The following is a 12,588-nucleotide window of genomic DNA, read 5'->3' as shown; positions in this document are numbered from 1 at the left end:
TCCATGTGGACGGAACACCTCTCCGACAAAATAAAGTAAGCATATTCACCTAAACACATTTCCGTGTGGACGGCCCCTGATTTTTCCAACAGGAAATGACGTTTCTGTCATTTTGTAAATCGCTCACTCTCCAACACCGAAGTCAGCGTTTTTACATCACAGCACACAGGAGTTGTTGACCCACTACTGCCACCATCAGTAACTTCAAATGTCTTATATTTTAGACTTGGGTGTTTCATATCCTTTGCCATACGAGACAGCAGCTCCTGCTATAATCACTGATTTTCTCTGTGGAATTTTGTGTGGGGGAGTGAGAGGTTTATAAACTTCAGTTCCCTTTTAGAAAATCTGTCTAGCAGTGAGGAAAAAACAGGAACACTATTATTAATATATTGTCTTGACTTGAGCTGGTGTAAATTTTATGAGATGGGATTCAAATCTTTTTTTTTTTACTCTCTTACAGTGGTTCTTGGCACTCAGTCAGTACATCATACAGCTCCTCTTATGAAAAACTGAACTACCCCTTTACTGTAGTAGGTGTTTTATATTCACCACACAGATTCATTTTTAAATGTTTGTTCCCCTGTTGATCTCTGTAACCTCACACAAACCTTAACTCCAGTTGAGAGAGTAATTATTGGAGACTAATTCTGCTGTACTTACTGAGTGAATCACTCAGGACTCATTACTGTGTCCGTCAGGAGCCAAAGAGAAAATCAGGTTATTATGTTACTGTAAATATAACACTATTACAGAGACACAGCAGAGTTTGACTTAACCCAGTTGTTGTTTTCCAAACCTATACCACTTTTAGCTTCAAGTTAGCTAAAGGTTAGCCAAAATGAGCTAGAAGTTAGCTAGAATATAGCCAATCAATGATCAATGGTAAGGTACAGTAAGGTTAGCCTAAATGTGATGAAGCGTTAGCTAAATATTTTCAAAAATACGTTAGCTAAAAGCTAGTCAGATGATAGCTGGAAGTTAGCCAAAAAAAAGACAGAAATTTAGCCTTAAGATGATTAAAAGTTGGCTAAAAGTTTTTTTAAAAAGGTAGCTCTAAGTTAGCATAATGATAGCTGTAAGTTAGCAAAAAAATATGATTGAAACATGTTCACGGTTTTCAAAAACGGTAGCTTTTGGCTAAAGTTAGGTTTTTCCAACTCTATCTCTGGTGACAAAGATGCTGATTCGCCAGCTTCCTGCGACAGTGGGAGTGAAATTACCATAATAATCACACGTTGACTTTGACGTGCAGCTTCTCAGCTTTCAGAAACCGCTAGAATTTTTCCAACAGCACAAACCGTTGCGTAATTATGCTAATGCAAACGCGTCGTCTGCAATACACTCGGTGTTAAAGGGTTGAGTTCTTTTTAACCTGATTCGTTATTTGTTAAATGAGTCCATTTTTAAGAACCTGTTGATTTCCTGTTTTCCTGAAGCAGCAGCAGCAGCAGCTTTATTTTTCGTGCCGCCTTCACGACCCTGTGAAATGAAATGATACCACATCGATGTGAGACTCACATCCACTTCCTGCCTGCGGCTACGCTTAACATTTAAAGATGCAACATTCCCTTCATTAGCGTCACTTATACTGAAATGTATACACTCAAGCACAATTATTCACATGAGCTCACACAAATTTACCGTCGGCCAAATTCACTCAACTAACGCAACCTGAAAATTCACGTCAGAACAGCAGTGATGGAAACGTCACACCTCAGTGAACAGGCTCATTTCTTCTTCTTCTACTTAATTTTTGTCTGTCTAGACGCTGAGTCAGACACATTTTTAACACAAGCTGTTTATGCAGCAATTTAAATTCTTCATTTGTCACTGAGTTTGAAAGACAAACCGGAATGAACGATGTAAAAACACGTTTCCTCTCAAAGTTATCTTTGCTTTCCACGGTGTTTTCTTCCTTTACTACTGACTGCATGTTGTTAACCAGCGTGTACCAACAAAATAACATCAGAAAGAATATGTTTCAAAATCCCATGTATACCGGATAGATTTGGCATAGTAAGAAGGATATAACTCAGGAATAAACACACGCACTCACACAAACATATTGATCTGATAAACAGTGAAGGCTGAAGATCTCAGAGTCTGGATTTAACCTCCAACTGAGACTGGATGAAACATGTTAAAGGTGCAGTGTGCAACATTTAGCAGCTTTATTGGCAGAACGTGAATATACGAATATAGGTGTAAGTATCAAGGGTACAATCTATGTAAAATAACAAAATGTTTGCTTTGTGTTGTATTAGAATAAGTGTTAAATTAGCCATACGGAATAAATAAACAGTGTAAAGCGGAATACAGAATTAAATCACAAAGGTCTGTCACCCATTTTGCTGAATAAAAATAACAAAATGAAAATAACCTGATATTAGATCAATGTTAATAAATTCATAATCACTGATAAAATTTAAACAGTTATTTTTACATGAAACTTGACATTTGAAATTTGAAAATACATGTTTTGAACAAATCAATCAATCAGTAAAAGTAGAAAATAAAAGTTTAAAATTGATATGAAAGCTTTTACAAAAATGGGTACAATATGTAGGATTATTTAAAACCCAGGTTTATGGTACTAAAACTATAACAACACTTAACATAAAATCAGGATAAAACCAAATAAAAAAGTGATTTAAAAATACAATAAAATGTGTGTCATTAAGAAAATGACTTTTCAATTTTTACGATATGATAAAAATCTGCAGCTTTCAGGTTTTTCAACGCCCAAAACTGCTTTCTGAAGAGCCAGAGTTTCTCTGAGGCAGGATCACATCTGTCCAACAGAGAAACTTAATAAAGAATAGATGGAATAAATAAAGAATAAATCTTATGTGAGAGGTTTTTCCTCAGTGACATGAGGATGATGTGGGACACAAAGATGTAGAGGAAAGTGAGGAGGGAAAGAATAAGAAAAACAGACTTGTTAAGGGTCATTGCGCCGTTGACTCGCGACGCCGTAACTCCACATGAAGCGAGGGATGGACAGATGAAGAGATGGATGACGGGCAGGATTTTGCGGTCGGCTGAGCAGCTGGTTATGGGCCTTCATCCATATGTCGTTTTCTGCTTCATGTGAATATGAGAGATTTCACCGATCGTGACGAGCTGTGGCCTCGAGCAACATCTGAGATCTTTTTCTCGAATCTTCCACCTCAGATTCTCCTCAGATGACAGAGTTATACACAGTATATACACGTGTATATATACAAGCAAAATTTGTTTACCAATAACAAAGGGTGTTCCTCAGGGGTCAGGTTTGGTTCCACTCCTTTTCACCACCATTACTAATGACATATTCTCATCTTTAAGTGGTTGCAAAGTCAATTGTTACGATGATGACACCATTATTTATATCGTGCAGCTGGAGAGTTTGCCATGAAAAACCTACAGCTAACATTAAACCTACAGCTAGAATTTAATACTATCCTGTGGAAGGTTGTGGGTTTGATTCTCGGCTCCAATGTGTGTTAACCCTGCCTTGCTCCTGGCAGCTGTGTAGTGTAAAGTGCTTTATAAACACAGACCATTGACCATTTATATGTTTAAAGACAGAACGACAGAAGTTCCCTGAATTAATAACAACGAGTGTTCCTCAGTTCCACACAATTACATAGATTGTGTAGCTGTAGCGAGTTTGCCATTAAAAAAAAAAGATTGCTAGCATTTAATTGGTAACCTGAATTTTTCTTCTTAGTCTCAAACTACAACTTAATTCAAGTAAAAAAAAATACACACATATTTTTCAATGTCAAATAACAAAGTACCTCTGGGTTGTGGATTAGATTAGATTAGACTTTATTGATGTCCCACCAGGGAAATCACTTGTTTCAGCAGCAAAGTGGTCTGTACGATTCTAGTGTAAAGTATAGTATAAATGGAAATGGACACAAAAATACTAAAAAAGATAACAATATAAATAAAATATAAGATAAGTTATGTAAATGTGGATATTAAAATAATGTAGAATATATAACCCTTCAGTTGTGATATGATAGTTTTTCTGTTCTTTACGAAGCAGAGACGAGCAGATTGATGTTCGGAGATTTGTCGCGGCACAAAGCTGAAGGTCACTGAGCTGCTGCTCGCTCTTTAGTCAAACATGAGGAGATGGAGAGATACGGCAGGCGGACAGATAGACGGAGAGATGAAGAGAAGACAGAGGGTTTTCTCCTCAAAGACAAATCCTCTGGGCTCAATGTTTAGATTTCAAAAAACTGAGGAGAAAGAGATGTTAAATGAATGATTCTTTGAGGGGGGGTTTAGTTGCAAAGGATCTGCATTCTGATACATTTTTCATGTCAAAAACAAAGGAAAGCTTTTAAAGGCAAAGAGAGAAGCACCACTTAGTCCTGACTTCAGCTTTTCCTGGCAAGAGGAAAACTGTCTCCAAGAGACAGAAAAAATAGATTTCCCCAAATATAAATGATGCACATAGTGTTAGGATCAATCCTTTTTCACCTCTTGTGCCGACCACTTCAGCTATTGTTAGCAATCCCAGTCGATAACCACGCTCTATGTGGTATTTTCTCACACAAACAGCACAGGAACATGTCTACACTTAAAAATGAAACAGTGCCATGTATACGACTGATTTACTGGGAAACAAAGACAATCCAAAAGTGCTAATAATAGTGAAACTAGCAGTGTTCTTGTCATCTTGGAATTCTGAACTCTGGGTTTCTTGTAAATTAGTTTTTGCAGCGTGTACAATTTCATTGTTGTTTTGTGTGGTTTATTGTGTTTGAATTGTATTCATGTGTGTTAAAAAAACACCTTAAACGTCTCTTGTTGTCTCTCGTTGTTGTCCTCTGATGGTCCACCGTCTCTGTCTCCATCTCCTCTCAGGACTACAGAGTGAACATCTTCTTGCGGCAGCAGTGGAACGACCCCCGGCTGGCGTACAGCGAGTATCCCGACGACTCGCTGGACCTCGACCCGTCTATGTTGGACTCCATCTGGAAACCCGACTTGTTCTTCGCCAACGAGAAGGGGGCCAACTTCCACGAGGTCACCACCGACAACAAGCTGCTGCGCATCTCCAAGAACGGCAACGTGCTCTACAGCATACGGTGAGTGTGAGCTCCAGGGACATTTAATAAAAGTTCCACTATTTTGATAACATTTTACTTAAGTACAATTTAAGTACTGGCCTATGTACTCAAGTTAAGTTCTTGTGTCGTGCAAAAAGAACAAGGGAACACAAATCTCACATGCATTGTTATCAATTTAAGGCAAAACTTAACAAATTTAAGTGCTGACAAAATAAAATATGTAAACTTAAGTAACGTCAATTCACCTGTCCTCATCATTCACTTTTCCTCATCGTTCACTTGTCCTCATCGTTCACTTGTCCTCACCGTTCACCTGTCCTCATCATTCACCTGTCTGTCCTCATCATTCATAACAGATGTGATTAAACAGTAACTCCCAAAAAAAAGGAAAAGTAAAATTACAAATTTTACAAACTTACTTTAAAAAGTAAAGTACACAAAAAAGACTGCAGTAACGCGAATAAATGTAATTCTTTACTTTTCACCTCAGGTTTATTCACCTTATGTGATATTTATTCCAGTCACGTTTTGGCATCAAACTCAACATCACATTATTTTTTTTATTTTATTATTTTTTAAATAAACGTAAAAATTCTGTCAAATCTCAACAATAAAGAAAAAAAAACTGCAGTTAATAAAAACAACAGCTCAATGATTGAAGGTGAAAAACGAGGATCCACAAAAGCTACAGAAAATCATTAATCTCTCACAAACAAGAGTCAAGATGAGAGAAATTTGAGGAAAATTGATTTAAAAACTCTTCCATTATCTGCTCGGCAAGCGCGGCTGTAGTAACTGGGCAGGTAGAGCAGGTAATTGTCTGGGGCCCCTGAGCCGAGTCGGGCCCCGTGAGAATGTTTGGAAAGTTCTTAACGAGGCTCCGGGTCACGAGTTCAACGCTGCCAAAAACCTCAGAAACGCCAGATTTTTCTCTAATTTCAAAACGAGACACTGATGAGTTGTTTCAGGTGAAATAATATGGTTGAATTTATGAAATAACATTGAATACATTAGTTTATGTTGTTTAATTTGTTTATTTAGATTAATCTGATAAGTAGTTGAATAAATTAGTAGTTTAATTATTTTTAAGTGGTTGAAATAATAAGCTGTACGGGGTTGAAAAAATCTATTTTAATGAACAAATTAAAGATAAATTATTATTAGTTTATGTGGTTGATTGAATTTGCTAATGTAGATTAATTCATTTGTGTTGTTACATAAATGTGTGTGGGCAGTGCAAATATTTTGAATTTATTAGTTTTACATGGTTGAAAAAAGGTAGCTTAATTTGATAAGTTAAGTTTGTTTAGTTAATTCATTTTAAACAGGAAAAGTGTCCATTTGTTGCATCAGATGAGGGAGGATGTTTCAAGTGCCAGCAAACTAAAGCAGAAACGATGATGGAGGACTTCCTGTTGACAACGTTCTAGAGACCTTCATCCATCCAGAGCTGGAGGTTTTTATTTCCTTGTTGGCTCTTTTTTCCGCTCCGTATCTGTAAGTCGTCTTTCTCAAGGCTCTCAGAGTTATGGGTTGCCTTCAGCTGACAAATCTTTTCATCCTGCCTCTGCTGCTGCTGTTGTTGCTGCTGTTGCTGCTGCTGCTGCTGCTGCTGATTTACCCTGAGCAGAGGTAATAAAAAGTGAGGAGGCAGCAGCAGCAGTGGTGCTGGTGGTGTTGGTAATCTACTCAGCCTCTTAGTATTCCCGAGGCGACTCTGATCCGTTATCAACCTGAGTTTTCACCTTCATGTCCAGCAGCAGCAGCAGCAGCCGTAGAAAGAGAGTGGCCTTTTATAAATATCATCAGAACGATACACGGCTTTTCATTTTTTAACTTGACAACATCAGAACGAGGCTTCGCTCGATCTCGATCTCGAAGCGGCTCGGGATATCAAAGCATCTCGAGGGACGAGCGAGAAAATGGATCTTGTAAATGCTGTTTACTCTTTTTTTTCTTTTTTTATTATGGGATGTTTATCGCTCCGTCGCTGGAGCAGCAGCAGCAGCGTGAGGAGAATTCATGACTGGATGACAAAGTATCGTCTCTGAGATCGGACGAGCCGCTGCTCTTGAAGTGACTCGTGGTCTCGTGTAGAAAATAGAAGTAATTTTTCCTGATGTCTTATTTCTGGATGATTGAATACGAGGCTCAACAGAATCTTTTATTTTTCTATGATAATGTAAATAAAGACGCCACTACCTGCAGTAGCACAGTGGTCAGCAACCTGCGGCTCGTGGGCCAAAACTGGCCCGTCAGCAAAAATACCTGGCCCGGGAGATGAAGTAAAACAACGTTAATTGTTGATATTTCTTCACATAAGTGACAGTAATGAAGCATTATGAGCCTTTATTCTGAAAAAAAAAAAAAGAAAATCAGTGGCAAATTCAAGTTACTTTTTTAAACCAACACATCTCTTAAATTTGACATTTTTAAATGATATTGAATATTTTACATTAGAAGAAATAGAATATTTTGGACCGACCCCTAGCTCTATACATTAAAATAATCTCATAAACATTCAAGTGCATGAAGATGCAAAATAAAATAAAATATTTTTTAACTTCACTTTCTGAGGCAATAATCATCTCCAATATAGAAGATTAGGATTGGGTTTACATTTGAATATTTTCATGATAGCATATTGTTAATATAAAAACAAATAGATTTTAATCTCATATTTCTAAATCTCACAATTCCACGAAAAAGTTCTGATTAGTTCTGATTGAATTAATTCTGACTCCTGAATATAATTCTGACTTTAATCCCAGAATTCTTAACTTTATTTCAAGTTCAGAGTTCAATTTCAGAATTCTGAGAAAAAATATAAATTCAAGATTTTATTAGAATTCTGAATTCTTTAATTTTAGTTTTCTACGTGGCCTAAAACAGAAAATACGTCCAGAACTCAGTTAAGAATGATCACGTTGTAGTTTCCTTTAGTTTATAAATAATCCAGTTATAGTTGTTTTCAGTTCACTGCGTACAGAAACTACTAATGGGCTAATTCATCACAGTTTTGATATGATGAGTTTTCAAAACTCTGCTCAACCACAGGCTGAAAATAATGAAATTCAACCACAGATTGAGACTTTTCTTCTTTAGTTTGAGCCCAAACTCACATCAGAGAAGTTCCATGTCGTGATCAAGTGTTCTCCTGCAACAGTAACATGGGATTTTTAATGAAACCACTCGGAGGTTGAACTCATGGTGACGCGGCGAGGGAATAAAAAGAAGGAAGACACTGACTGAGTCAGCATGTGGCGTTTAGGTGTCAGGAAGCAGCAGAAAGTCCACACATGAGAAAGTGGGACATCTGCACAGATGACTCTCTCCGTGTGTGTGTGTGTGTGTGTGTGTGTGTTAAACATATTCAGCATTCTGTCAGAGAAATGTAGCGATGTGCAGACGCAGCAGACTTTATCTGGTACATGAGGTACGTGTGTGTGTGTTACAGTGTGTCTGCAGTACTTTATTAAGTCATGTAATTTAATTAAATTAACATTTTTATGATAAAGTGTTTGGTCCATTTGTGGTGACAAATGTTCCTGCTGGAACTATCTGAGAATCATCTTTAAAGCTGGGGTAGGCAACATTTTTTAATTGTTGTTATTGATCAAAAATTTCCACAATAAACTTTTGGTATAGTTAGTCCTGTCAAAATGAACACATGAAATAATTATGTACCACGTGTTAGGAACATCTATGAGAAGTTGTGGTGCATTCCACTTGTAGTGGGAACTCGGAATTTCCAACTCGGAGCAACCTCACGTACTGTGTGTTAGGAACTTATCTTAGAGGTTGTGGTGCATTCTATTTGTAGTCGGAACTCGGAATTTCCAACTTGGAGTGACCTTATATACCATTAGGAACTTCTCTTAGGGGCGTAACAGTTGTAGTGGGAACTCGGATTTCCAGAGTTAGGATCACAAGTAAAAAGTACTTGTGAAGTATTTGTTTCACAGTAAATCAGTCATACACAGTTTTTACCCATAAACACATTACGATGCTATTTTTGTTTGCGGTAAATATGTAGAGGTTTTTATTATCTGTTTGTGATATCTAGAAAATTCAAAAAGTGTTAAAGGGATGGAAACCGGAAAGCAGAGAAATACAGTTTTGTGCCCATATTTACCGTGTGACATCAGCTTCTCAGTACCATAATCCCTAAATGGTTAAATAACTGCCAGATATGGAAAGTGAAAATTATCTTGGGGAAAAAAGGAGCAGAAGCACTCACTCATTGAACAGGGTTAAATTCATAGCGTCATCAAACAGAAAAACAGAAATGCAGAATTGATTTTTCCTGCTCACAGACTAATTTATTTTAATCTGTTGATTTGTTTCAGTCATTCCAATTTTGTCCTAAAGGTGTTTAGTGTAACTTTTAAATGTTAAGTCTGTCTTTGTAAAACTAAACATTGATTCTGAATCTTTTTCCATGTTTTTTTTTTGATACTTTTCCCAGGTTGGATATAGAACTCTGCGTGTTTGACTTTTCATGAGTCAGTTTGGAGAGCAGAGGTGGACAAATCGATTTTCTTTTTTTTTTTTATAACACCAAAAACAGAGAACATGTGTTTATTAAATTTTAAAATCAATTTTAAACACGTCCTGGTCTGTCGGGGTTGTGTCAGTGTCAGGACTCACTCTTCTGCTGCTGCTGCTGCTAACTGGAGTCTGGATAATCCTCCTCATCAAAGTGATGCTCTGTGTTTGTGTATTTGCAGAATAACACTGGTCTTGGCCTGTCCCATGGATCTGAAGAACTTCCCTATGGATGTCCAAACGTGCATCATGCAGCTGGAGAGTTGTGAGTAACTACATATATATATATACATACATAAAATATGCATATAATTGCTTAAACCTAACCTTTAATTTGAATAGAAACATAATTCTAGTATATAAGTTTCTCCTGATTTGTTTACTTCTTCGACTAAGGCTAAACTGTATAATATGTTAACAAGAAAAAATAACTTTGTAGTAATGTTGATACTACAATACTACAGTTGCAGTATTATTGTAGTATTGATGCTAGTATTATACAATACTACAGTTGTAGTATCAATTGTTGTATTGTTGATATTTTTATAAACATTGTATATAGTATTTCTACTGTGTTCTCTATTTTGCATTTGTATGTTTTTTAAAAATGTATATCCTATTATAGTAGTTGTCTGAACCCGACTCTAATTTTATCTAATCTAATTTTATCCAATCTAATCTAATCTTATCTAATCTAAAAGGCCCGTTCAAGTTGTAAAGACCAGCCAAAAAATGTCCCCATATTCCCAGAATGTCCTTGCGTCCTGTGGTTTATTCAGGGTCAAAATCTATTCCAGAAAGAGGCTGAAATTAAAGGACACACAGACAAGGTAGAATAATATAATAATAATATAAATAATATAACATTCAGAATAAGCCAAGCTTGTAGATTAAATAAAGGAAGTAATTTAGAGGATGCTTTCTTCATAAAAGTACACATGGAATAACTTCAGAAGACTGTTTCAAAGTCATATACACATCAGTTGGAGATAAATGTAGACAAGCGGTAAATGTTATGTATACAGTATAGTAATTTCTTACCTGATTTCCTCTGCTGTCCCTCAGTAGAACAGTAATCATGTGTATCTTAGCCAATAATTAGCTGTAATCAGTCATTTTTTACTAGACTTATACAGCTAAAAGATGAAGGGTTGAGCCCCCTTATACCCCCCCTCTGGTTACGGCTCTGTGTTTTGAAAGGACACATTTAATTTGTTTGTATCTTATACAGGTGAGTTAACTTTATGTGTGTTATGAATTAAAAGTGTGTCAACGGAGGAGCAGGAAAGACAAAACATGTTGGGTCGAATATAATTGTAAGGCGGGCTAGATGTAGCCCCCGGGCCTCGAGTTTGACACATGTGGTTTATAGGTTCCTCGTAGGACATAACATTGACTTCCAAAGTGTTGTCACTAACCATAACCATAACTATTTAAAGGTTTTGGTCTCCATGAGGACTAGTGGTCCTGATAAGTCAGTGTTTATGTGCGGTCCTAAAGAGGACACAAATACAAGAACATAAACACACACACACACACACAGACTATGTGTGAATGAATGAGTGAGCAGTTGACAGCTTCACAGTTATGATATAGATTTTCTTCTCGTGTCCTTTTCTTCCTTTTCTTTCCATTCTCGGCTCAAACGTGAGCTGAATCGATGAAGCTGAAATTCAAAGATCTCAGATCTTCTGCAGAACACAATGACGTCAGTGAACGGCAGTGACGTCAGAACAAACACACACTAATGCTGCTGCTGCTGCTGCTGCTTTTGAATTTAAAGCTTCACAGGGAAATAAACAGACACTGGAAACCGTTAAAACACCAGTGTCACATATGAGTGAAGATTTAATGATTCTTCACTCAACAAAAGACTCACCTGATAAAATCGGCACCAATAACAACATCTTAAACATATGTTCACGTCTTCATCTCACTGTCAAATAGACTTTTCTTCGGAAATCAAGTTTGTAAATGTTTTTCTCCTCCCACAACAAAGTCCATAGAGAAAATGTGCAATTTTAACATCACAGCACACAGGAGTTGTTGATCCACTGCTGCCTCCATCACTAAGTTCAAAGTTCTCGATGGATTTCGGTGTGAAAGAGGTTTATTTCAGTTTAGTTTAGTGTAGTTAACAAAGCTGTCCTGTGTCTCACTGTCCTGTCGTCCTCTGTCTCTGTCTCTGTCTCCTCCAGTCGGCTACACCATGAACGACCTCATATTCGAGTGGGATGAGAAAGGACCGGTGCAGGTGGCCGACGGTCTGACGTTACCTCAGTTTATACTCAAAGAGGAGAAGGACCTGCGCTACTGCACCAAGCACTACAACACAGGTGAGTCTCAGAGTCTCAGAGTCTCAGAGTCAGGACTCAGAGTCTCAGAGTCACTGTCAGGACTCAGAGTCAGCACTCAGAGTAAACTGTGAGTTAGTATGTGGTTCATAATTTCAGATTATGTGCAGAACTGGATTATTTTTCACATCGATGCTTAGAAACAGACACAAAACAAACTTTAGACGAAAGTTTCCCCCGACAAAAACCCACAAAAATGGGCGCCGGTCAGTGTGTGTGTGCGTCGTCTGGAGGTGGATCGTTCATCTCCTCAGTGTCGACAGCAGCCGTCGACCTCTGTGTGAGTGATGACTCTGAGTCTGAACTAATCAACACGCACACGCACACACACACACACACAGTATTCACACAGAATAAAGAGATCATCTGCAGCTTTATTTACACAAATACGTCATAATAACATCATTTAATTCTTTCCATGGTTTTATAAAAATTAAAAAACAACAATTAATGAACAATAATGTGTTTCTTTCACATTTCTGCTACAAATCATGGTCGTGACTCCTCCTCCTTCTCTTTCATATTCGCCTCATTTTCACCTCATTTTCAGCTCATTTGCAGTGAAGTGTGGATGAATCCTGAGATGTTGGTGTAACCTTTAATTAACACACACA

The 12,588-nt window shown here is 37.3% G+C and overlaps 1 protein-coding gene across 5 annotated transcripts in view; it reads left to right on the top strand.

The window, feature by feature from the left end:
- The window catches only part of glra1 (glycine receptor, alpha 1), a 95,036-nt gene that overhangs the window by 61,485 nt on the left and 20,963 nt on the right, over positions 1–12,588 (top strand). For all 5 annotated transcript variants that reach the window (XM_044040503.1, XM_044040502.1, XM_044040499.1 and 2 more), the window contains 3 exons: positions 4,867–5,090; positions 9,803–9,885; positions 11,819–11,956. In XM_044040503.1, coding sequence (XP_043896438.1) covers positions 4,867–5,090; positions 9,803–9,885; positions 11,819–11,956 — 445 coding nt within the window. The remainder of the gene's footprint in view (positions 1–4,866; positions 5,091–9,802; positions 9,886–11,818; positions 11,957–12,588) is intronic.

Source organism: Solea senegalensis, linkage group LG12, assembly GCF_019176455.1.
Source record: "Solea senegalensis isolate Sse05_10M linkage group LG12, IFAPA_SoseM_1, whole genome shotgun sequence".
Classification (NCBI taxonomy): domain Eukaryota; kingdom Metazoa; phylum Chordata; class Actinopteri; order Pleuronectiformes; family Soleidae; genus Solea; species Solea senegalensis.
Note: the sequence above shows the minus strand (reverse complement) of the source record. Positions and strands in the feature narration are given on the sequence as shown.